Consider the following 24,772-nt stretch of genomic DNA (forward strand, 5'->3'; position numbering starts at 1 on the left):
TGCGGGCCTAAAAGTTAAACCGCCTACTGCAGCCCAGGTGCCTAAGGAGTACAAGAAAAATCCCAGGCTTACATAACTAGCTCTGACATCAAAAAGAAAATATATGTGTATGTAAATTGCTGAAGGAAACTGAATCACTCCCATCCCTGTCGAAAATACTCAAACCTAATTAAATCAAAGAATGTTAGGGCTCTAAGACACTGCAAGCAATGCTAAACTGGCCCCTTACTTTTCCAGAAAAGAAAACTAGGCAGGGGATCCTGGCCTGTCCCTGGACCCAGCTCCTCAGGAACATGCCTTCCTTACTAGTAACAGACAAGCAGGGACATCATCTGGGTGCTCAACCACCATCCTCTTTCCTCAGTCTGACATTCTCATCTGAGAGAAGACGAAAGGACAGCAGGGGAGTGTATGAAAGCTTCCCAAGAGACACCTGTCCAGAGACACCCCGCACTGTCCCCAGCAAACACACAGTGCTCCCTAACACCTGCAGCAGAATCACCTGGGCGGAAGTGTTAACACTGCAGGTGACAAGACCCCACCCCAAGCCTACCGAATCAGAGTCTCTGCGGTGGGGCCCAGGTGGCTGCAGGGATCCCAGGGCCCTAGCCAATCCGTTAGAGGGTAGGGGAAATGACAGAACTTCCTTTTATAACTGGTGTTTTTCTTATCCTTTTAAATTTCTATTATTGTGTGTATTTTATAGTGTACCTAATATATTAACACTGTACTACATATATACAACTTATAAATAAATATAAATATAGGGAGAGGGTAATTGTTCAAAGAGATTATACTTCAATAAAAAAATTAAACAAAACAGCTGTGTAATCAGAAAAGTGTGGAGCCTGCTGCACTAAACTGTGAGCCCATCTTCCTCACTGCAATAAAGCAAGGCCCTCGCCCAGTGCCTGACACGTGGAAGGTCCTCAACCACCACTGACAGAATAAAAGTTGGATTCCACAGCCAGCTGTGCAATGGACTCCACGGTATTTCTGAATAGAATCATTTCCCAAAGTGTGTTTTGTTGAGACCACAAGAGTCCCATGAAACGCACCCTGTAAAGGAGCATCCCCAGGCACAGTGTTTGGGGGAGACTGCATATTCTGGCCTGTCTTCAAAAGGCACATATATGCCAGGGTATTAAATCAGGATAACAAGGATACTAAGGCTTTCTTAGAAGCCCTCCAGTAAAGACTCCATTTTAACTTTGTTTAATCCATTGATTTCCTGAACTAATTAAGCCCCAGTTCCTTTTCCCACATTATTAACATTCCACAAAACTAGTCTTCCTTGGAACCCACTGTAGAAAACCCTGATTTTAGCCAAAGGTCTCCTATTTCCTTGTAGCTGCAGAATCATCAGCACTCATCACACCTGTCTGTTGACATGAATGACTGAAGGAGCTGTTGGCTTTGCCCATCCATCCTTTTCCAACTGCCTGCTTTCAACAGGAGGTTCAGAAATCACACACGTATGCTAAAAGCCAGAAACTGAGCTGACTCAGTCTCACAGTAGGTTCTCAGGGCCTCCTCTTAGAGGAGACCAACTCAGAAACTAGGATCTGCCAACCACAGTCCCCACGACACAGCAACCCGGCCTCTAACGAATAAAGGCCTGGTCGGGGGGTGGGGGGCGGTCACCAGGCTCACAAGACCACATCCCTCCTTGCCCATCCCAAGTCTTGGCCAGGAGCCCAAGTATCATTCATACCCTCCTAAAACGGAGTTCCAAGATTTCCATTTTATGGTGAAAAGGGGAGGTAGTTATTTTCGGCAAGCTGACTGGGAAGGTGAAGGGCAGATCTGGCATTCTGTCTTCCTGGAACAATGTCTAGACTTTCTGAGGAGTCACCTCTATAAATAGCACAGTTAGTTAACCAAGAAATATAACATGTTCTACTCCAAGCTCCACTTGGGTTAAATCAGGGTGGACTTTTGCACTGTACCTGCAAATCCCACAAACCAATCATTTTTTAAAAGTAATCCATTTCTTAAAGGAGTGTTTCCTCACATCTCTGGCCTTTTAAAGTGAGCACTTCTTTATAAGAAAAGGTAGCTGGGATACTCTTCCAATTACATTTTAGGAGTGGAGTAAAGCGACAAGGCAATTCTTACCCACTTTACGCAAATACGCCTTTGCGGCTCAGACGTCGGTGGGTTCCAGCTGCAAAGTGGCTGTGATACAACAGAGGCAATGTTCCCCATGAGCAGAGCTATTCGTACATTGTACCTTGCTTGAGGACTGTTTCCAGAGCTGGCGTTCTCCCCAAAAGGAGTCTAGCATTAAAAGACATACAAACACAGCTCCATGCCCACATAGATATATAACGCAGACCAGAAGTCACAGCACTGGCTCACTCTGTGTAGTGGTCTGAGGAGTGAGAAGCCACAAGCTTGGGAATATTCCAACTCAGGTAACTCTGCACATTGAATTCCATTGTTCTTCTTCACCCAGGGAGTGTATGGTCTATTCAGTAATGATGCTTCTGTACAGAAATAAGTGGGAGAGGGAAAAAATAAAAGCCTTTTCTTTGCAATGGAAAAATGAAAAGGTAGTGCCGACTGGCCATCTCAGGCTCAAGGGCTGGAAGAGATTAGGGGCCTATGATGACATCAGTAGAGAGAGAAGATTACAAATGTAGGGAGAGGGATGATTGCTTCAGGAAGGCCTTTCAAAGGCCTGACAACCTCTGGTGAAGGATGGCCCCAGCAGTGTTCTCTGAAGGCAGGACTGTCAGTCTATCTTTATGGAGGACAGTTCAAAGAAAACAAAACACTTAAGCATAATCTTTCAGAGGGTGAGAAATCGCGGAGTAATGATGATAAAATGCTACTCCTGGATCTGACAAGCAGCACAGCTGTTTGATGGCGAGAAGATTCGGGCTAAGCCAAAAGCTGAGTTCACTCTGCATGTTGTTCCAAAAGGAGAGAGAGAGAGAGCGCGAGCGCCTGGCCCCAACATACTCATGTGAAACAGGAATTTGCCTGGTACCCAGATTCTATGGCCTGCCTCAGAATGAGCCCAGAGTGAATGCTGATCTTCAAGTAGACTCTATGACACTATGATTTCCATGGGGAGTCCCTGAAGCAAATATATACACCTCAGAGAGGGTTACAGAAAACTCTTGCCTAAATCTGAACCCCAGGCTCTGACAGCCATCCCCGAATAAAGCCCTCTTACTTCTTCTTCTGACTTCCTGGCTCTAAGTGTCTTGGGGACATCATATATCTTCCTACACCTGTGCTGTGAAAAATTGAGCACACATACATCTTCTCCCTACCTGCCTCACTCAGTACAAACTGATATTGTCAAGACTAACCAAATAATCACAGCCAAGGGCTTTCAGAGTCCAAGAAGAGCATCACCTTATGAAAACCAGTTTCTATTTCAAGAAAGAAAAATGAAAGAACCAGAACACACCAGAAGGGGAAAGCCCTTCCTTATAAGATGGGAGGGAAACAAAGTCAAATAATTTTCTCAAGAAGAAAAACAGAAATAGAAAACAACATGGAGAAATTAACACAAAGAAAGCAACAAAGGAGATGCGTCTGAGGGGGCACCTTGCATGGACCTCCTACTCATGACACACAGTATGTTCATCACTACAGCAATGGCAGGCATGCCAGTAAACAAAGGATTACATTTTTAAAGGAAAAGAAAAGGATGTTATAAGCTGCTTTCTATCATTCACATCCACCTGTTCGAAAAAACAGAGGAGATTTATACTAGAAAACAGGGGTAAGAAATGCCTCTTCAGAATATTTTTTAAAACAATCCATGCAGAAAGAAATTTGAGAACGTTTTAAAGTCTGGGAAACAAACAACAACAATAACAAAGAAACAAAACCCACACGCAGACCCCAAAATCCTCAGCACATCAGAGCTAGCGGAGTTGCTGGCAGCCTTGGTGAACTGAAAGCTGCACTAATTTGCAGCTCAAATCAGATTCCCAAAGGATAGGATCACTATGGTTCCATCCTGCCTTCAAACAGTGGGGGGTCACATCTTCTGAAATTTAAAGGATTGTCTAAAAGTATGGTGCTTTTGGTTTGGGGGATCAAAAATTCAAGTAGAATAACAAAGAACAAGGAAAAAAAATTCCACAAGCTGTGAAACCTTGCTACTTAAGATAATGACAGAAATGTATGACTGCTTCCTTCCCCGGCAGAAAGGAGAACAATTAGAAGGCTGAAAACAACAGGCCCTTTGTACCAGCACGTTATGTTTTGCTGATTCTATTACCCATTGGTTGGGAGATAAGAATAAACAGGACAACACCCTGTCTAACCCCAGGAAGAGGGGGTGGAGGGGGAGCTGGTTACTTCATTCTTGGGCATGGATGTGCACACTATTTCTTCGCAAATCGAGGTACTTAAGAAAATTGTGCAAGCAATAGTCAGGAACTAGTAGAAGCATTCAGAATCCTTTCATTGCACAATCAAATCTTTTAAGAGTAAGCTGTGTGTAACAAAGAGCTTGATAGTTTTTCTCTACTGTGAAGGGCACTGAAGATATTTAAGTAATTGGTGATTATTTCTCTATGCCCTTTATTTATCAATCCTATTTTTGTTCAGTCTTTGAAAAACTTAAAAATTAGGATGAGTAAACATGTAAACATAGCCTCCTTCCTTGTGACCTATTGCATCAAAAAAGCTTGCAAGGAATCAATCAGCAGTCACCAGGGGAAAGAAAGGGACAAAAAGGGGAAGTTGCCAGTCTGGGTGCGAGGTGCTCTGATGTTCCCACAATGGAGAATTCTGCCCAAGGACAGCAGATGCTAAACCAAGTTAGGTTCTAACCAGCCAGTCACCAGATGGTATGGCACCATTGGTCTCCAGAAAACCGAGAAAAGATTTGATCTTTCTTGGGACTGTCTCCGCATACACCTGACTAACTGGAACCATCAATCTCTACTCAACCTCTGCCATTTCTTAGCAGCTCTCCCTCACTCTTCCCATACCGGTGTGTGAGTGGCTCAGGTGACCCAAGCCCTGAGGGACCATGCCAGCTCCTGGTATCCAAAATGAGTTTAAGGAAAGCCATTCTAAAAGCTTATTGCCCTCCAGCCACACTGGCCTGCTTTCTGCTCCTCCAGCCCACTCCAGTGGTTCCCACCTTGGGGCCTTTGGATTTGAACTTACATGCTCAGGATGCTGGCTTCTTCTCGTTCTGCAGTATCATCACAAACGTCACTCTTTAAAGAAGCCTTTTCCTCCTAACCCTAATGATGGTACCTATCCCTAGTCACTCTGTCTTAACTTGGTTTTATTTTCTTCATAGTACACATCTTAATTATTTGTTTTTATGTATACCATTTTCTCCCCTGACTAGAATGTAAGTTCCACGAGGACAGAGACCTCATCAATCTTGTTCACCCTTGTAGACTCAGTATCTTAAATCCTACCTGGCACACAGTACATGCTTAATAGAAATTTATTGCAAGAATGAATGAATAAACAAACAATGAACAGATGAACAAGACAACCTTGTACAGAACCAGTGGAAAAAAGGTCAAAGCAGAATTTGTCACCCATCATCAACCACACTCCCGCCATTTTTTTTCCAACTTTCCCTGTGGGACCGGAGGTGAAGCTACATGTGAATGGTAAAGCAGGGAAGCAGAGCGAGAGAAGCCATGGCTGTTTTATTTGGTGCTCTAAACATAAAACCACTCTGAAATGATTTGCAGGAGATTCTTGAAATTCAAATAGAGAAGGAAAAAAAAGAATGGCTATCAGCAAGGTAGTTCTGCCAACCTAATTATGCCCCGTGACATGTAATTGTGAACTGCTGAAAGACAAATGGTGAAGCAAGAGAGTTATTATAAACACATACACAGATAAGACTGAGGTGTTAATTTTTAAGCAACTGTCATAAATCTGGTTCCAGGATATTATTCCATTAACATTATTCTTATTATAACAAAGAGTCTAAGCATGGTGACGAGCTCCTTTCATGTATTTCTCAATACCTAGGAAATTAAGTTTACTAGTCAATCCCTAGCTGAGACACCTGAGAAAATATGAGGACACAATGAAAATGGCAGAACACCAGTTACACCAACATGAAAAGAGCTTTTCCATACATTGGAGATCATTTAAAATGCACTCGAATCTTCCTATAGCCATCATATTACACAATCCAAGAAATGTATACTCAACAGCTCCTTATGTGGCAGATTCAGCCTCTACAGAGGCAAAAATAAAACGCAACAGAAACAGAAAGCCCATACTTAGTAAATGAGAAAAGTATAGGAATGGAACTGTCAATAGTGTCTTAAAGACAAACTAGTGATTCTTCTCAGAATCAGAATGGAATGAAAGCATCTCTCCCCTAGAACAAGGATTCAGAAAAGGATGGGGGGTGGGGCAGGGAATAAGTAATAGCTCCTATTATATTAACAGGTGACAAAAATCATGAGGTGCAGTATTGACAAAGGTTCTAATTACTGCTATGCTTGAAAAGCATTTCAAATTCTAAAATGTTGTTTGTATATTATTTACCATCTAATAAACTGATTTGTCATTATCACACATTCAAGTTGTACAAATGTGTTTTTTCCCGCTTTACTGAAATCTCAGAATCGGGCTCAAAAACAGACTCAGAGAGGAGAGTTTTACGATAACTCATGCAAACTATGATACATAATATTTAAAATACAGTGAAATCATTACGGATATCATCCAAAAATTTAAAAAGTCTTTAAAATGGTTATTAATAATGTACCCATTTTAGTTTGCGTGGGAATGTTTAATGTCATCTACCAAAAAAGAATACTAAAATGGTATTCATTATGATTAAGACCTAATCACTAAAGAAATCCAGAGGTATGGAATTTGTAATCTTGCATACATGTTTGTAAAATATGGACTGGAGAAAGAACCATTTAATTTACCAAGAAGCCCTTTGATCTCTCACGAATTATAACCAATAGGATGATGGCAAGTTTCAGTGTGGAGGTCTTTCTGGATGGCTCCTACTAGACTTGGGGTTCCTCTATTCCTGTTTAGGGTACACAGTTGATCTACAAAGACTGTCATTTTTGTTCCAGCCTTGCTTTACAGAGCCCCAAGCAAAGCCCTCCCCATAAATAAGGCAGCAGGACCCTGGGAGCCAGCTGAGTCATAAACCTCACTCAGTCGCATGTGGCTCAAGGTGTTGGGATGTTGAGAGAGTCGAGCCAAGCAAGTGGAATCAATTTAGCTCAGAGTCAGGAAAAATAGAGTGCTTCCTCCCACCCCCCACCTGGCAGGGGAAGATACCACAGTCCCCCCTCCACAGCTCAAATACAGGGAACGGTAACTCAACCCAGGAAAACATCTAGGCCAGGGCAGACATTTTCCACAGTCTAAAAAGAAAGAAAAAAACGGAAAAAAAATGATATTTGACAACAAACCACAAGTTTTTAAATGTACGGTTCTCCTGTTTTTAAACATAAAAGCAGTCTTGTTGCTGCTAAGTTATTATCACCATCACATTTTTTGACATTTGTGCCCAGTACTACTTGGCCTTAGGGTCCTTAGGCATATTGCTTTAAAAATACAGAGTTAAACATGTTTAAATCACTTTAAATATCTCACAAAGCAGCAAACAGACAGCCTGCCTGCTTGGGCATGCAACCTTGAAAAGAGAAGCTTTACAGAATTGCCTGCAGGTCAACAAATTCTGGTTTGGCAGACTGATGTCAGGAAGGAGCTATAGAAAATAAGGTCCTCTGTATGAAAAATACTCTGCCTTTGCTTCCCTCAGGTCAGAACTTGGAACTCTTAGCAAACATGCCCTGAACAACTGCAACTCTCATAAGGTGCTAAAAACTCCCAAACAATACGGCCCCTCAAAATTGTGTACAAATGAGAAACATTTAATGAACAACCCTTTCTTCACCAATAATTCTGCTTAAATTAAGTCCAGCAGACTCTTCAAAGGGACCAAAGAAGACCCCTTGTTAAGACAAATTCTATATATAGACATCCAAGACAATTATATGATGCAAAAACCAAATATATATAATTATCCTAGTTTCTACATTCCCATTATCTTCATAAATATAGGATAAAAATCAGTCTAAATGACTTTCTCAGACCTCCTCAAGGATTACGACTAGCCAGCCAGCTTTTAAAAAGTATATGTATATAGTAAAGATCAAAAGCAAATGTTCTGGTCAGTTCTTTTCTACTCAAGGGTTTTACTAAGAATGTGTGCCGTTTTCAGGGAAAACACCACAAATGACAGCTGTTCAAAAGCATGGAAATTAATTGGCAGCATGAATTTCCTTGACTAATAGGGAAAAACTTACAGTCACGTGTTATGATGAGCTTATTTTTCCCATCCTTAGTGAAGGATATTCATTGTTAAATGAATAAGATTTTCGAATAGAAATACAACCAAATAAAATCCTGAGTACCTAAGTAAGTAAAACGCTGCATGAAACACAGCCACCTATTACTGAATGAACAATGGCATCAATGAATGGATTTTAGGTGTAAATAACATATAAGGAAAGGTTCAGCTTGTAGGTCTTGATTTTCTACAGGTAGAAACTAAACCGAGACAACAATAAGAACAATATATTTACTGTACTAAAAAACAGTAATAAGACAAGCGACTCCCTCCAAATTCCCCCAGTTAGCCATGTGCTTTGAGCTATTTTTCTAGCAGTGGTGTGATTTACACTGATCCATCCACAGTCTGACACAGGGACTCTCAAGTCGTTGCCCTTGTGACCAATGGTAAGAATGGATGAGACAGCTGGTCAGGATTAGGCAAGCAGCCTGTGGCCCTGGAACCAAGTTGTGTTACTCTGTCCAGAGCTATGACCTTGGGCGTCTTAGCATTATGCTCTTACCACCTAAGCTAACCAGCCACTGATCAGCCATGGTCCAACATTTATCACTCTGGGGGCACAATGTGTTCAAAATCTCAGCATGACTTTATTTCATGGCCTTTGAATTGAGTCCAAGACACTCAAAGACTCATGCATAGCGGACTCTACACACAAACTGCCCCTCAAGGCAGCAATGAGATGTCCAAGCAGGAGTAATGATGGCCCTTCCATCCTAATCGAATGACAGCTCTGACAGAGCTCAGGCAAAGCAAGAGTCAAAGAATTTCCAGAGCATGTTCTCCAAGTGCCACAACGGAACAACATACCTGGCCATCCCCAGACTTGGAAAGTTGGCAGGGACAATGAGTACATCCAGCCTGGAGAACGGGTGTGTTCCCAGGACAGAGTGTGCTGCTGAGAGGCAAGGAGGGATCAGCCGCAGAAGGGTCTCTTGGCAGGCACCCTTGAGGCACACTGGGGCAAAAACCCGATGAGGAATGATCTCCTGGGTGGTGGCAGAAGCATTCTGGAAGCGGCAGGGGTATTCCATGTGACCACAAACGCCAACATACCTGGGAACAACATGAAATAAACAGATGCAGTTTATGGTAAATCAGGTTTATTCTTCTTGCCGTGAAGGTGCGGAAGTCTCACAGACAGGGACAACTTCGAAGAGACAGCGGTTCAGACAGGCTCACTAGCAAAGACAGTTCATTTGAGTTCTTGGCTTGTCTGTTTCTGTGCAGCAGTGAAAAATTACAGGTCGAAATACTTACTGATGTGCTCAATTGATTGAGTAGTTTCAGTCTAAGCTAAATAAAGTAGTAAAATCTTGTTTCAGAATAAATAGGGGGGAAACCCCCAGACTCAAAACAACAAAACAACCCCCCCACCAAAATAAAAAGCAATTTCTGCCCTCTAAAATGTGTTTTTCAAATATCACCACAGGAAAAATTTTCTCCAAATGAGAGATGATTCATAACTGATAAAGGAAGGGACAGTACAACCAAATTAAAGATTCCATTCCAGAATTTCCTAAAATAAAAGATGTGGACATAGGTAGAACAATGAAGCAAATGACAGTAGAGGTTCCAACTTGTCAAAAGAACACAACCCATTTTACTGAAAAGTAATCTAGGTGTTCTTTACAAAGGCCATCAAAAGTTAGGCTGGTAAGGAACACAGAGGCACTTTTGATACAATATTTTCCCCAATGCACTTTCAATACAAATTTAATTGAATCAACCTTTTACGGAAACAGATCAGAGCCCAGCCCGTACTATCTGACCACTGCCAGTTATTCCGTCAAAGGTGGAGCTAAAAACGAATTCCTAGAGCCTGACTCACAGGCCTCAAGAGAACCTACCTACCCAAAGAAATCGACATCAAAGGGAACTCTGTTTTTTCACCTATTAACATGTCCTTTATTCAAACACAATGGAAAGTCCCCTAATTTTAATTTACAAATTATAATTCTAACTATAGGTACTTATTAGATTCACAGTGAATACTGAAAAACCTTAAAATGCTGGCACATCCCAATATGAGCAGACCGCAACACCTCTCCACGTTTGTGAAGTGACTTTCACCTGATCAAGGCCAGCACTGCCCAAGAAGAGCCACACAACTGTGAAGAAACGTCTCACCCGCCACAGCATGGTGCACAGGACACAGCTGCCAGCACTGATGGCGTTTCACCACAGTTGAGGGTAAGAAAAATCGATGGAGGCTCATAAAAACCTCTGCCAGGATAAAGTGACAGGAAGAAAATAATTATTGACGTTGAACCCTAGCCAGAGTCCCTGGATTGATAACCTTGCCTTATGGAGAAAGTGAGTAAAGTTGCCTACTGGTAAACATTTAATGGAAAAGGCTGCAGTGTCCACCTAATGACAGAGACTCTACTGGCGTATCAATTCAATCAAAGGTCTCACGAAGTGAAAAAAGCCATTTATTGAATAAAACACCACAATATCTTTTCCTAATGTATTTACATAGGTTTATAATGCGCTATAGTAATTTAAGCTTGCACTCTCTGAAAAGCTTTCAGAGCATGTTAAGTAATGGAGAAATTGGAGGTGAAGAGGCATCTTCAGGACAAAGGGCATAAGTTTACATTCTATCTATCAAAGCACAGTTTTGCAAAGAGGTATTCAATTAGCGTATGTAGAAACACACCATGAGGCAAGACTATTTCTTGCAGGCAAGAACCCCAAAGGTTAGAGAATAGTTTGAGGTAGCCAATGCTATACCAAGAAAAAGTCAATTTGTTCAAGAGAAAAGGTGAGTTAAATTCTCTCTGGACATGAGTGGCACTAGCCAGAGTAATGAAGATTATTCCAGCTGTGTGACTTAGCATCATTTTTCATAATCAAAGCCTGGGAGAAAATGCAGGACTTTAAGGCAATCAAGCTATGGGTAAGTGGGACCACTAAGGCTCCCAATAAAGATGGAAATAGCATTAGGGAAGCCACAAGTGGGTTCTGACATGAGGATCAGGAAACCTGGGCTTCAGTGGCTCTTTTCAGGCTGGGTAACTGTGACCCGAGGCAAGCGACTCGGCATCCAGGGCCTCTTTTTCCTCATCTCTAACACGGTCTCAGGAAAGCGGCTGCTGTGGGAGGGGAGGAATTGACTGGAGACAGGTGTGAGGGAAATCTGGGAGGCGACAGAATATTCTCTGTCTGGTTTAGGGTGTACGCAATCATCAAAAATTCATCAAGCCAAACACTTAATATCTGTGCATTTTGTTGAATGTTCATTATACTTTAATTAAAAACAAACAGAAAACTTAAAATGGTTTCTAAGGTTTCTTCCGGCACTATCATTCTATGACAACTCGCCACATGAGCCCCTCTTCATACAACACCCATGTTCCTGAAGCAGTAAGGGAATACTGTACTTTTATAAAGACATGAAGAGTCTTCCATAGAACGAGAATAAAATCAAAAGTGCTGTATCCTCCTTTCACACTCGCCTTCAGTTGTTCATCTCTGTATTTGTGCTTGCTCCAATACACTCTCAATATCCTCAACAAATCAAGCATTTATAAATAGCTATTCCTTGTGCCCAGACTTGTAATCAGAGTACAGATTTTAATAGTAAAGATTAATAATAATACTTGATTTTCCATTATTAATAATCTGTAATACCAATGAACATAAGAATAATAAATAATAACTCCTACCACAAGTGCTACTGAATATTTACTCTGTGCCAAGCACTGTTCTGAACACTTTATATGCATTATCCCAATTAATCCACACAACATTCCTAAAGAATAAGAACTACTTTATCACATCGTGAGTCATCATAAGCTCCTCCCTCCTGACCCTCCTTCCTCATATACCTCACTATGCTTCCTGAGTAAATTTGGATCCTGGATTTTTCTCGAGGCTGAGCTCAGCCGCTCTGTGGTTCTCCAGTTTCCTGCTGCTCCTTGTCCATATTACCCATCAATACTGCCAAGAGGGGAAGAATGGTGACATTTATTTCAGGCTGGTACATCATGGGAACTAGACCACTGGTTCCCTCTTAGACAACTGCGGGGCTGAAATGATTTTACAAGAGGTTTTCTAAGGAGTAAGAGTGACCATGTTTTACTCAGAATCACAAGATTAGAAATTGCCTCAAGAGGTTCTCCTTCAGCCATCCTCTTGTTTCAAGAAGGCACTGTACTGAAACCACCTAACACAAAAGTTTTCCTGCCATAGGTTCAAAAGAAATTGCTAGAGAAAGTCTCCCTTGGGAATGCATATCCTTTTTTTCATGACCCCTTCCTCGGTTCAACCTGACAATTTAGTGAATATTTCCTGCATTCTTGCTCTATTCAAGGCACCCAGGAGGGTGCTACAATGTACACACATATAAATCAATCTCTGATCCTACCTTTGAGGAGTTTACAGTTTTGTTGGGAGAAAAAATTAAAAATTCTGATAAGTACAGTGACACAGATTACACAATTTATTAACATGCTTTAGCAAGCAAAGTAGATGCTTGCTAAAAATCTTAAGTGTTCAAAATCCTACCACCAGCCCCCAATGTGTCATTGGCAATGATGTCAATATACATGATGATGCAGTAAGGTCCAAAAGCCAGAGGTGTTTTCTTAGGGCGTTCAGTATATTACAAAGCAAAATGAGGTATGTGCAACAAGAGACAGAAAGCTGAAACATCCTGGGGGAGTAAGGGCTGGAGAAACACCAAGCCAGGAAAGGTTTCTCTCATAGTGAAGGGTGTACTGGAAATTGGCATTTTATATATACATTTCACAAATATGTATGTATTTTACAAATATAAATATATATATTTCCTCTCTATATATGTCACATATATATATGTACACATACATATATAAATGTATATATAAAATTTTTTCTTTTGTAGCCTTTCAAAGACATAGAGCAAGGGCCTCAAGCTCCAAGGTTCACAAGGCAACTCTTCATAGGCTTTACAGCTCTAGAGAAGACCTCTTCCTCCATCAAGTCTGCCCTTCTTTAGGAAGAACAACCTCAATGCCTTTTCTTCTTCCTGGTGCCTATTTTCCATGCTTTTAATTATTTTTGCTGAGTTCTTCTGAATTTTATCCAAGTTTCTGCATCATGCTTAAATTGTATGGCCCCAAAGTGAAGACAATGCTTTAACAAAGGCCCCGAAAAGTTAAACATAATACAAAGATTCCCCTGTGGCTGAAGGTTATGCTGCAGCCAAATAAAACTAACAAACTTTCAACAGCTTACCTAAGTGCCTCATACCTAACGGATTCACTCAAATGCTCACTCAAAGCACACTAGTGTATGTGTGGAACTGGAGTGGGAAGAGGAAAGGTTCTTCCTATATTTCACACGAACAGTGATGGCAAGTTCCGTGACCAACACTTTGGGACCCAGATGAACACTTGAGGCAAGTGAAAGCCTATGGTATGTAAGGCCCCTGTAAAAGTTACATTTCTGTGACTTGAACTGGTGGTCTTAGGAAGATCTGAGGTAGAAAGGGGGTTGGGGAAGGCAAGGCGACCAGATGTGAGCATAACCAAAAACACCATGGCAGTTGGCACTTCAGAGCACCTTTGCTGGCAAATTTAGCATGAGCCAGAGATGTAATAGATAAAAACACAAAGCCACCCTCTGATGACTAAAGACAGCATACATGAACCATGCAACCAGGGAAGGATTAAGCAAATGTAAGCTATTATTTGATCAGCAGTTCATTTCTGATGGACAAGCACAGTGATAAATGAAGGGAAAACTTAGTCATAGCAGGTCAGACATGGAAGGGCGTGTGGGAGGGACTCCATTCCTGGGGCCTCTCGATGTGTGGAATGGCACCCTTCACCTCTCTCCCAAGCTCATCTGATGGTCTTGGCCACTCTGGGCTTTCTGTTTCCCAATCTGCTTGCCCACAGAGGGGATACTTTCTGGCCGTGAGGCAGGCTGTGTGTATCTGTGTTATGGAGGCTGGCAGCGGTCCAGCTGGGTGGGTAACTGGTGGGTAAGTGTGTCTAATTTGGAAATGGAGTATTAGTCCTTCGAGACGGTGCCCCTGAGCACTCCCTCAGTGCAGCTTCCGTCAATAATACAACCTTTATTTTTGCTCTCCTCCTGTCTGTTTCTCAATTGGTTCTGAACTCAGGAGGACAATAGTGGAGTCATAGTGACCTCTTCCCCTAAATCCCAACAGAAATTTCAGAGAGCATGTCTTCCCAGAATCCCCACTTGATGTGGCCGTGTCCTCCTCCCCTCACAATTGTGAATGCAGGAAAAGTGAAAAGCCACTTCAGCTGCTTCTGGGCAGCAAAGAAAACAGAGAGGAAATGGTTGCTGCCCACCCTTTTACCTCGTATCTCTGGGAATATGACTAGAAAGATAAAATACCACATTTCTTTCTTTGCCTTCCCCTAGCCTTCCTAAGGCACATTTTCCAACTGCACACCTCCTCCAGCAGTCACTCAGCCCAGAGAGTGCAGTGAAGAGCAGAGTACTTCTTCACCATGAAGACTTTGAGAGCCCAGAGCAAAATCTTGACTCTGCAGAGAAGGAAAGTATGGCATTGCCCAAATGGCTTTTGCAAGCCCAGCAGGGATGGCACCTTCAGGCTCAAAGGCAATGCTCTTGACTTCTGTTTTCTGTTTCACACAACATACTCCAATCAGTAACAGTGGCTCAGTCATGGAGCTAACTCTTCAGGTGGGAAGGGAGATCAGACTCCAGGGGAGGCGTCGATGTTACACAGTTTTTTAAAGTCCCCAGGTAAAATTCTGAATGACCTCTCTAGGGGGCTGAGCCTGGATGTGAAACCAGGAACTCACTCAGTAGGAATATGAATATGAACAAGTTGCTGTCTGAAGCCTCAGTATCTTCATCTATGAAATGGTGACAATAACACCTATCTATCTTACAGGATACTTTATAGAGCTCAGGGAAAACAGTTCAAAATAGGTAAGTTACTGAACAGGAAGTGAAAATTACCTCCCTTCCTTCAAAAAGCAAAATGTGGGCAATAAGACAAGCCTGTCACAAGAAAAGGTTCAATGGCTTTATCTCCCAACAATACCAACCACTACAGGTATTGCAGTAAGAGTGAAAGCAATGGGGCAAAATAAAACCAACACAAAAGTAATTTGCACTAAGAGCATATCTTACTTGGTTTTCAAGGATGAACTAACCATCCGTAACCGTTACTCTGGGCTTTCTCCATCAGAAGGTACTGACTTAGTGACTTTCTGTAAACAGGAGAAATGATTAAAGTGAGCTTGGGTGTAGAAGTCCTAGGAATGAGGCATGATGCAATGATGCATGATTAGCACACTTCTGTGCTTCTTATGAGCGTCCCCCCTCTCTGTTTTGGCTCTCAAAGCTAGAAGTAGCCTCTGGTGAGACTGCAAGTAAATATCCAATGGCGCGTACTAATTTTTAAGAACTTTAAACTGATTTTCTCTGATCCACTCTGAACAAGAAGAAATTACTACTGAAGTTAACAGAGCCCTGACCTAGCAGGATTCTCTACACCCAATGGCCTTGTGACAGCTTCCTTGTGCCCTGTGCTCCTAAGGAGGCTGACCAGCCCAATAAGGGAGGCCCACCCCTACCAACACAGTGCTAACAGCAGCCACTGGAGCCAAATCAGCACAGCGGCCTACAAAGCAATCCACCAGACAAGCAACTTCTTCTTATTAAGTTGTGTTTTTGACCAAATAAACACTGAAAACCAAAGTTAAAAGGTATAGAAGGACGGGAAGTGTTGAATCTGAGGATTCTGTTGACTTAACCAAACAAATAAAAATATTTCACCTGACTTCACAGAGGATTTCATATATATTTCTTTTCTTTTCTCTTTCTTTCTGCATAAACAATATGCCCACATTTTTGCCTCTCAACAATCTTTTCCTCCCAGTAGGGCTTTTCCTGCTTTGATTAATTATATTTTGGTTTAGTTTCCCAGCAGAGATGACTCACGTTCCCAGTACTTGGAATAAATGCATCATACTGCTCCTGCGAGTGTTTGTTTTTCAGCAAGTTACCAAATACAAACCTGAAATCAGCCTCAGAAGATGAGAGGGATCTCTCTGTTGCCAGATCATTTGATAAACAGGTCTCTGGCTTCATTTCTGCCCAGGATCCCACTGCAATGGTGAAGGTGGAAGCTGGCATTGGCATGGTTACGTAGTAATGCCAGCTCGAGCACCCTACAAACAGAAAGAGAAAACCCATAATGAGGCCAGTGAATGATTCTGAATCTCACTCTGTAGGTCTTCTCTTTAGGCACTTGAAGAGCTTATGTGATAAGATGGTAAGAGCTAATTATTGGAGGTGGGTCATGTCAACTGAAGGGGCATTATTCCAGGTCTCAGGGGGAAGTGTAAGAGGAATGATGGTTTCAATATAGCCAAAGAGGTTTGGATCTCCTTGAAGATCAGAGATCAGTTTGAAGCCTTTCAAATGAGGTTATAAATAAAGGGTGGTGGTTGAGGTGGTCACTAATAGTTGTATGCAAGAACATGTCTTATTCGTCCTTATTGTCCTGCACAGTATTTGGCATAAAAAAAGATGCTCTGTTGAATGCCTGAGTAAATGAACAAATAAATGTCACTTCTGTGCTGCTAAACTATTTTGTGTAAATTCAATTTAAGTCAAACTAAAATGGATATAGAAGAAAATAATGAGAGTAGGGAAGGGAGATACCTGTGTTTTAGTTCCAACTCTGAAACTAATTAGCTGTGGAAGTTCAAGTCTTCTCTCTCATCCTTTTTACCAGTTAATGTATTGGGCTGGTCCCCCATTCCTCACTGAGCAGATGAAAAACAGGACTAGAGGTTCAGAGAGGTTCAGCGGAGCCAAGGACTCCGAGCTAGTTTGTAACACGGCTGGAAGTATAGTGGGCCCCCCCCCCCCCCCGCCCCGCACCAAGGGTGTGCCTTTACTTAGTCCACACTGTAGAGAAAGACTTTACCAAAGGAACAAATGATTCATAACTTAGAACACTATACTTCCTTACTTCTAAAGTAGGAAAATGATTCTAATGTTTCTGAAATCTGAATGTGTCATATAACCTGCATTAATATAGTATTTTTTTCGGGGCATCTGCTATAAATTGATGGTCTGTCTTAAGAGGAATTGATATCACCTCATATTTTGAAACCTAGTTCTCCACTCCGCATGTTCCTATGGTGGGGGACTTCCATGAGACAGATACCTCCAGCCTCTCTTTCAGTCCTTTACTAACCCCTTTGCAGGAGGTATTCTTCTCTTGCCTGTTTTAAGTTTTACAGGGTTAGACACTCACAGAGCGGCCTGTAGTTGTTCAGTTTGGTTAGTGAGTGGATAAGATGTCAAATTCAGGGTCAAAATATTAACATGCCAATATTGGTCAGCAGACCTAACATGACATTTTTCAAAGAGCTTTACCAGTAAAAATCAATACTAAAGGTTCTTTTTTCATTTTTAAAGATTGGCACCTGAGCTAACAACTGTTGCCAATCTTTTTTTTTTTTTTTTTTTTTTTTCTCCCCAAGTCCCCCCAGTACATAGTTGTATGTTTTAGTTATGAGTCCTTCTAGTTGTGGCATGTGGGATGCCGCCTCAGTGTGGCCTGATGAGCGGTGCCATGTCCGCGCCCAGGATCCGAACCTGCGAAACCCTGGGCGGCCAAAGCGGAGTATGCGAACTTAACCACTCAGCCACAGGGCCGGCCCCCAAAGGTTGTATTTTGATCTCCCTGTGCTTGGCTTCTTTGTTTCTCAACTAATTCTGAATTCAGGAAGGTAGGGGAGTCATTATTTATTACTCTCCGAAACTCTACCAACTTAGATCCAAAGAAAGACATTATAGAATTCCTCTGATGGAAAACAATCTTTAATAGGAAACAAAGACTTAAACTGAAGGAAAAAATAAATATGATACCAAGTTTGAATAAATATGCTATGCTATCAAGTTTGGAAGTCACTAGGGGAGATACTTGAAGGAGAAATACTGAAAGGCATGCTCAGAACTGCTAGAAACCCAACACCGAGGCAGCCTTTCTCTCAAACTTGCTTGTAAGTTTCAGCTTGCTTCTGGAATCAGAATGGCCGCTCTTGAGATTACTCTCTCCACAGCTGACTAAGAAGCTGAAGGCATGCTCCTCTTTAAAGAGACAAGCAAATCCAGTGATGCTAGAGCCAATGTGGTGAAGTGTGCAGCTTCTAGTGGGCTTGAAGGAAAACCACAGCTTTAAAGAAAATCACTGCTCTGATCCGAAGTCAGTAAGAAAAGGGTAGAGGCAGTCCCAGCAGTCTTGATAAAAGCATGATGTGGATCTGACATGACAGGCTGTCCTGCACCCACCTCCCTCACTTTTCTGCCTGCCCATAACTAACTCACTCTCTGCAACCGGATGTCTCTTCCTGGTTATTCCATGAAGAACTTCCGTGTGGACTGGACAACACAAGAAGAGCTGATGCAAGTTGTAGAGAGAGTGGAGATGGAGGAAGAGGAAAGAAGTTATAGCTGAGGAACTAGATCTTTTGAACAGTCTTGGTTTAAAAGAAAAATCTCAAATAACCAAGTTCTCTTAATCAAAGGGCTGCAGTCTGGACATTCTTTCTCTGAGGTACATTGGGAAGTGTTTAGCATGGACCATTGAATGTTCCTTTTAAAAACTTCAGAGCCTTGAGGGTTCAGTAAGTAAACAGCAATGGTGAGGCTTTCAGGTAAAAATGGAACATTAAACACATGAGGCTACCTTTCCTTCCTCCCAAAACCCAGTCAAAAGACGGTAAAAGGATTTTTTAAGCCATAAACCAACAAGAAGAGGGGGAATAAAATAGAATACAATAGTTGCAAAATACTGGAAGCTAGAATGCAGACGGAAGAGTGACGAATGACGCAGCAGACCTGAATCCTAAGTTAGCAGTGGGGAAAGACAAGATTCCACCTCATCTTATCCCCTAAAAGCCACAAACGGCTGGGGGTGGAGGAAGTACTAAACTAAGCAGGAGTGGCTCCAGGACTATCTAAGGAGGGCTTAGATCCCTGGATGGCCTCCCCTACTTGGCACACCTGGGCTGTTCGCCCATCCCCCCCCACACCCAAGCAAGAACTGGAGGTTTATCTTCTACAGAGAATAAAGGAGAGGGCCCCTAGACTAGGGGTAGGGAAGGACAATGGCACAGCTGCAGGCAAACGAATGGGATTGCATGAATATATGCACAGCAGATGCTGAGACCACCAGCCATCTTCCCTTATTTGGTTCCCAGAATGCTGGCAACCAGGCTTTTACCCTCTAGGCAGGAGAATGAAAACAGCTGATGCTCAAGAGAAGGCAACGAAGGATACTGACATTGGAGGTTTCCTACAAGCACCCTATGATGAAGCTCCCAGGCGACAAGCCCTGTGCACGCACTCAGAGCTTCCAATCAGCACTTCAGTCACCTATTCCTAAATGCCTGCAGACAAACCAAGAACCTCCAGGCATCCTTCAAAAGCCCCTGGCATAAAACTGAGGGACCAAAACACACAGACACCAACAACTTGGGGGACAGTGACATGCGAGAAGAAAATTGCCCAAAAGACCAATGTATACATACTAAGAGTTAAGAGAATTGACTGCAATGCTGAAACAAGAACAGCATAATGTTAAAAAGGAGCTCTCCAAAGTAAAAGGAACTAAAAACATGAGAGAAGAAAAGAACAACTCAGTAAAAGAGGGTGAGACGGACTATAAAGCTAAGGAAATCTCCCTAAAAGTAGAGGTGAAGAAAAAAAAAGACAGGACAAAAAGATAAGGGGAAAACAGCAATCAGTTCAGAAGGTCCAACATCCAAGTAACAGAAGCTCCAGAAGAAGACAGCAGAGAAAATAGAAGGGAGAAAATCATCAGTTAAAAGACTCGAGAAAATTTCCCCAAATTTAAGTTTCCAGATCGAAAGGGCACACAATACCCAGGACGCTGGATACAAACTGACTTGTGTCAAGATACATCATTTTGAAATTTAGAGCCCTGGGGACAAAGACAATATTCTACAAGCTTCCAGAAAGAGAGGGGGAAAAAAAACACACATAATAAGGACATTTTCAGACACGTAGATTTTCAAAAAAATTCACCTCCCACACATCTCCCACCTCCCACTTTCCTATTCTCTGGAAGCTAATAGAGTATGTAAAGTATGCTTCAAAAAGAGGTAGTGAACCAAGATGAGGCCGGCCGGTGGTGCAGCGGCTGAGTTCATGCGCTCTGCTTCTGCAGCTGGGGTTCACCAGTTCAGATGCAGGTGCAGACCCACACTCGGCTTATGGAGCCATGCTGTGGCAGGCATCCCACATATGAAATGGAGGAAAATGGGCACAGATGTTAGCTCAGGGTCAATCTTCCTCTGCAAAAAGAAGAGGATTGGCAGTGGCTATCAGCTCAGGGCTAATCTTCCTCAAAAAAAAAAAAAAAAAAAAAAAGAGGTAGTAAACCAAGAAAGTGGAAGACAGAGGAGCCAATACAAAAGAAAAGCAAAGAGAACCTATAGAATGATGGAGAAGGGCCATCCCAGGAGCCAGCTATGCACCCAGTAGAGAGAGTAACTTGTGCCCACTGGAGCAGATTATAGAGCACCAGGAAAGACAGCCTCAGGAAGATGAAATTAAGAGAAAACCTGATGTATCTCAGCATCTTGAAAGATTTAAACAACTTTCAGAGAGTCTGGGGTTGGTAAATACATAGAAAACCAAGCAAATGAGAAAAACAAACAATAAGACAGTTATTACCTCCATGAAAAACTAACATGTTCTACAGAAATAATAATGTAATCAGTTTTACTACAAGACTCAGCTCTTAATAACCAACATAGATATAATAATATAAATGAAGAATATTGATCTAATCGAAGCTATGGCATTAATTATATTGTGAAGATGGGATTTGGGGAAGGGAGCATGTGTGTGATGGAAGGGGAAGAGAGCTAAATCCTTATCTGCCACAGCGGGAAGACCAACTCTGAACAATCAAGCATCTTATTGAACGACACAGATGTCAGCATCAAATAACCAACTAGAAGAAGTGAAAATGGTTACCTCTAAAGCAGGAAAAATAGAGTGGAGGTACTGAGGACTGCTATTTTGGACACAGAGTATAATAAACCCAAAAGAACTATTTTGACTCTTTAAATATGTGCATTTTTAAGATAAAAAAATTAAAAAACTAATCAGCCAATTAGTTAAAAGGTAATCTGAACAGAAAAAGAACAACATTTTTGGTTCTGAGATTCCAATAAAATAAAAAGTAACTCAGAAGGAAGAAGCAATTTAGAGATAAAGAGCAGGCACTAACCTATTAAGAAATCTTTTTAAGGGGCCGGCCCGGTGGTGCAGTGGTTAAGTTCGCATGTTCCGCTTCTCAGCGGCCCGGGGTTCGCCGGTTTGGATCCCGGGTGCGGACATGGCACCACTTGGCTAAAGCCATGCTCTGGTAGGCATCCCACATATAAAGCAGAGGAAGATGGGCATGGATGGATGTTAGCTCAGGGCCAGTCTTCCTCAGCAAAAAGAGGAGGACTGGCAGCAGTTAGCTCAGGGCTAATCTTCCTCCAAAAAAAAAAGAAATCTTTTTAAGAATGAAACACTGGCAGTGATTTTTTGGATATGACACCAAAACCAAAAGCAACAAAAGCAAAAACAAACACGTAGGACTACATCAAACTAAAAAGCTTCTGCACAGCAGAAGAAACTATCAAGGAAAAGGCATCCTACAAAATGGGAGAAAATATTTGCAAACCACATATCTGATAAGGAGTTAATATCCAACTTATATAAGGAACTCATACAACTCAATAGCAAAAAACAAATAATTCAATTAAAAAATAGGTGAAGGACCTGAAAAGACATTTTTCCAACCCAGATATTCAAATGGCCAACAAGTATATGAAAAGGTGTGCAACATCAGTAATCATCAGGGAAATGCAAATCAAAATGACATATCACCACACTCCTGCTAGAATGGCTATCATCAAAAAGATAAGAAATAACAAGTGCTGGTGAGGATGGGGAGAAAAGGGAATCCTGATGCACTGTTGGTGGGAATGTAAACTGATGTAGCCACTATGGAAAGCAGTGTGGAGGTTCCTCAAAAAATTAACAATACTACTACCACATTATTAAACAGCTCCACTTCTCGGTATATACCTAAAGGAAATGAAATCACTATCTCAAAGAGATATTGACATTCCTACATTCATTGCAGCATTATTTATAATAGTCAAGTCATGGAAACACCCTAAGAGTCCACTAATGGAAGAATGGATAAAAAAAATGTGGCATATTTACACACACACACACGTACAGTGGAATAAATGCAGCCATAAAAAAGAAGGAAATCCTGCCATTTAAGACAACGGGCTTCTTGGCGGCCCGAGGTTCGCCGGTTCAGATCCCAGGTGCAGACATGGCACCGCTTGGCAAAAGCCATGCTGTGGTAGGCGTCCCACATATAAGGTAGAGGAAGATGGGCACGGATGTTAGCTGAGGGCCAGTCTTCCTCAGCAAAAAAGAGGAGGAGGATTGGCAGTAGTTAGCTCAGGGCTAATCTACCTCAAAAAAAAAAAAAATCATGTCATATACCTTAAACAATGTTATGTGTCAATTATATCTCAATAAAGTTGGGGAGAAACAAGAATGAAACACTATGCACAACAGACTTTCTCCCTTTGTTCTGCATTGAATTTATGACTGATTTTTTGCTGCCCCTCTGTTTCTTGTACCATCCATCTAGCACACGGGCAAGATGAGACTTGTGGAAACAGCAGGAACTGAAATTGCTTTCAAGAGCGAACACTGCTAACGGAATCAGAGGTATCTGTCAGATGCCTGCACAGGCAGCCCCGGAGAAGTCACACAGTGTGCCCAACCACATCGCTGCCCAGCACCTCTATTAGAATGTCTGTACCCTCAAGGTGACGTAGGGAGGGCAGCAGAAGCCATAAAGTGAGGTGGCAGCAGAGAGGAATGAGATTAGCAATTTTTTTAAAAAAGTCAGAAACCTTAAATAGCTTGAAGTTTTGGAGTGAGACAGCAAAAGTGTTTGTGACAACAGAACCTGAGTCAAGTCAGCAAAAATATTTTAGAACTGTCTTTGCTCCCTCACAGTCTTCTCTGAAGTTAAATAATGGAAAGAAACATTTCTTTAGGAAATGTATTGAAAATATCACCCAAACCAATATTTTACACGCTCAAGATGAATTTCTGCTATACAGCCCTCAAGATTTGTACTTTTTTTAGATTCCTCAAGTTCCTCGACTTAGTAGGGCTCATTTGGAATAAAGTGTTTCATACTTCAAGCTTTTGAAGCCAAAAAGCTTTCTAGGCTACCAAGTGACAGCCAGATACGGGCAGATCAATAGGCTGGGCCAAACAAGAACCGGCCAGGAACCCACTTCCCAAAGACCCTGGTGGGACTCTTTGCGGAAGCTTCTCAAAGGTGGCCGGCCCTGGGCCTCCTGCCTGCCCCTGCGAGTGCCGGAGCCGGGGCTGCGACGACTGGGTGCCTCCATTCGTCCATGACCACGAGGGCAGGTCGAGTATCCTCGTTAGGTAGAAAGGTCTCTTTTAGGCTGTCTGCTCATGGATTATTCCACTGAGCCCAATCGTGCATAAAGACTGCCCACTGCCACAGGGAGCTAGCTACTCACATGAGGAATACTTGACCTCGTCTTCAAACCAGACTGCAAAAAATGCAAATAACAAGGTGGAAACACTCCCCAGAAAACAGAGCATGCATTCCAAAAATGAAGAGAAATGCTTTCTAGATTATCTATTGTTTGGGATAAGTCCACCTTGCAAAGAGAATTGATGAGAGTTTATTTCTTCTGAATATATCCATTGATTGAGTTCCAGCTCTGGAATCTGACTTCAGGAGTTCAACCCCCGGCTCCACACTTACCAGTTCTGGCACATTACTTAATCTCTCTATGCATTAATTTCCTTGTCTATAATAAGAGAATAATCACAGTATCTACTTTACAGGATTATGTAAGGAATAAGTTATATAACAGAGAGAGACATCACTAGGATAGTAATTGGCACATAGTAAGTGCTGAAGAAATGCTAACTGCTGACTGTTCTTTATAGCTGTCTCTCTCTGTGGCTTGGGCTGACCTTCTGGAGGCAGAGACGAAGAATGTTGAAGGTATGGCTGCCACATGTGCACCGAAGCCTGTGGCCTGATGAGGCCCACATATGGGGTTTAAGGTTGAATGGCATTAAAACGCAATGCACACAAAGCGATCCATTTAAAGTAGAATGACAGCCCAAAGGGGGCATCCTGTATGACTTCATATAGAATGGACCATTTGGAGACTATTTAAATGGTGTTTACTTTAAATGAGCCATCCTCGATGAAATAGACATTGAATGCTTGCATTTTCCTTTTTGATTCAATCCAATTGCCCTAGACTCCTTCCCTACCCCAGCTGCAAAACAAAGAGAACA

At 42.1% G+C, this 24,772-nt stretch overlaps 1 protein-coding gene across 30 annotated transcripts in view; it reads right to left on the bottom strand.

The window, feature by feature from the left end:
• The window catches only part of AOPEP (aminopeptidase O (putative)), a 377,169-nt gene that overhangs the window by 295,070 nt on the left and 57,327 nt on the right, over positions 1-24,772 (bottom strand). For all 30 annotated transcript variants that reach the window (XR_011431756.1, XR_011431755.1, XR_011431757.1 and 27 more), the window contains exons 4-5: positions 16,359-16,512; positions 9,155-9,400 (exon numbers count right to left, since the gene is read on the bottom strand). Coding sequence is in view for 24 of the 30 variants with exons in the window: in XM_070249063.1 (XP_070105164.1) it covers positions 9,155-9,400; positions 16,359-16,512 (400 nt within the window). In the remaining 6 variants the exon portion in view is untranslated. The remainder of the gene's footprint in view (positions 1-9,154; positions 9,401-16,358; positions 16,513-24,772) is intronic.

The sequence above is a fragment of the Equus caballus genome, chromosome 23 (assembly GCF_041296265.1).
Source record: "Equus caballus isolate H_3958 breed thoroughbred chromosome 23, TB-T2T, whole genome shotgun sequence".
Taxonomy (NCBI): Eukaryota; Metazoa; Chordata; class Mammalia; order Perissodactyla; family Equidae; genus Equus; species Equus caballus.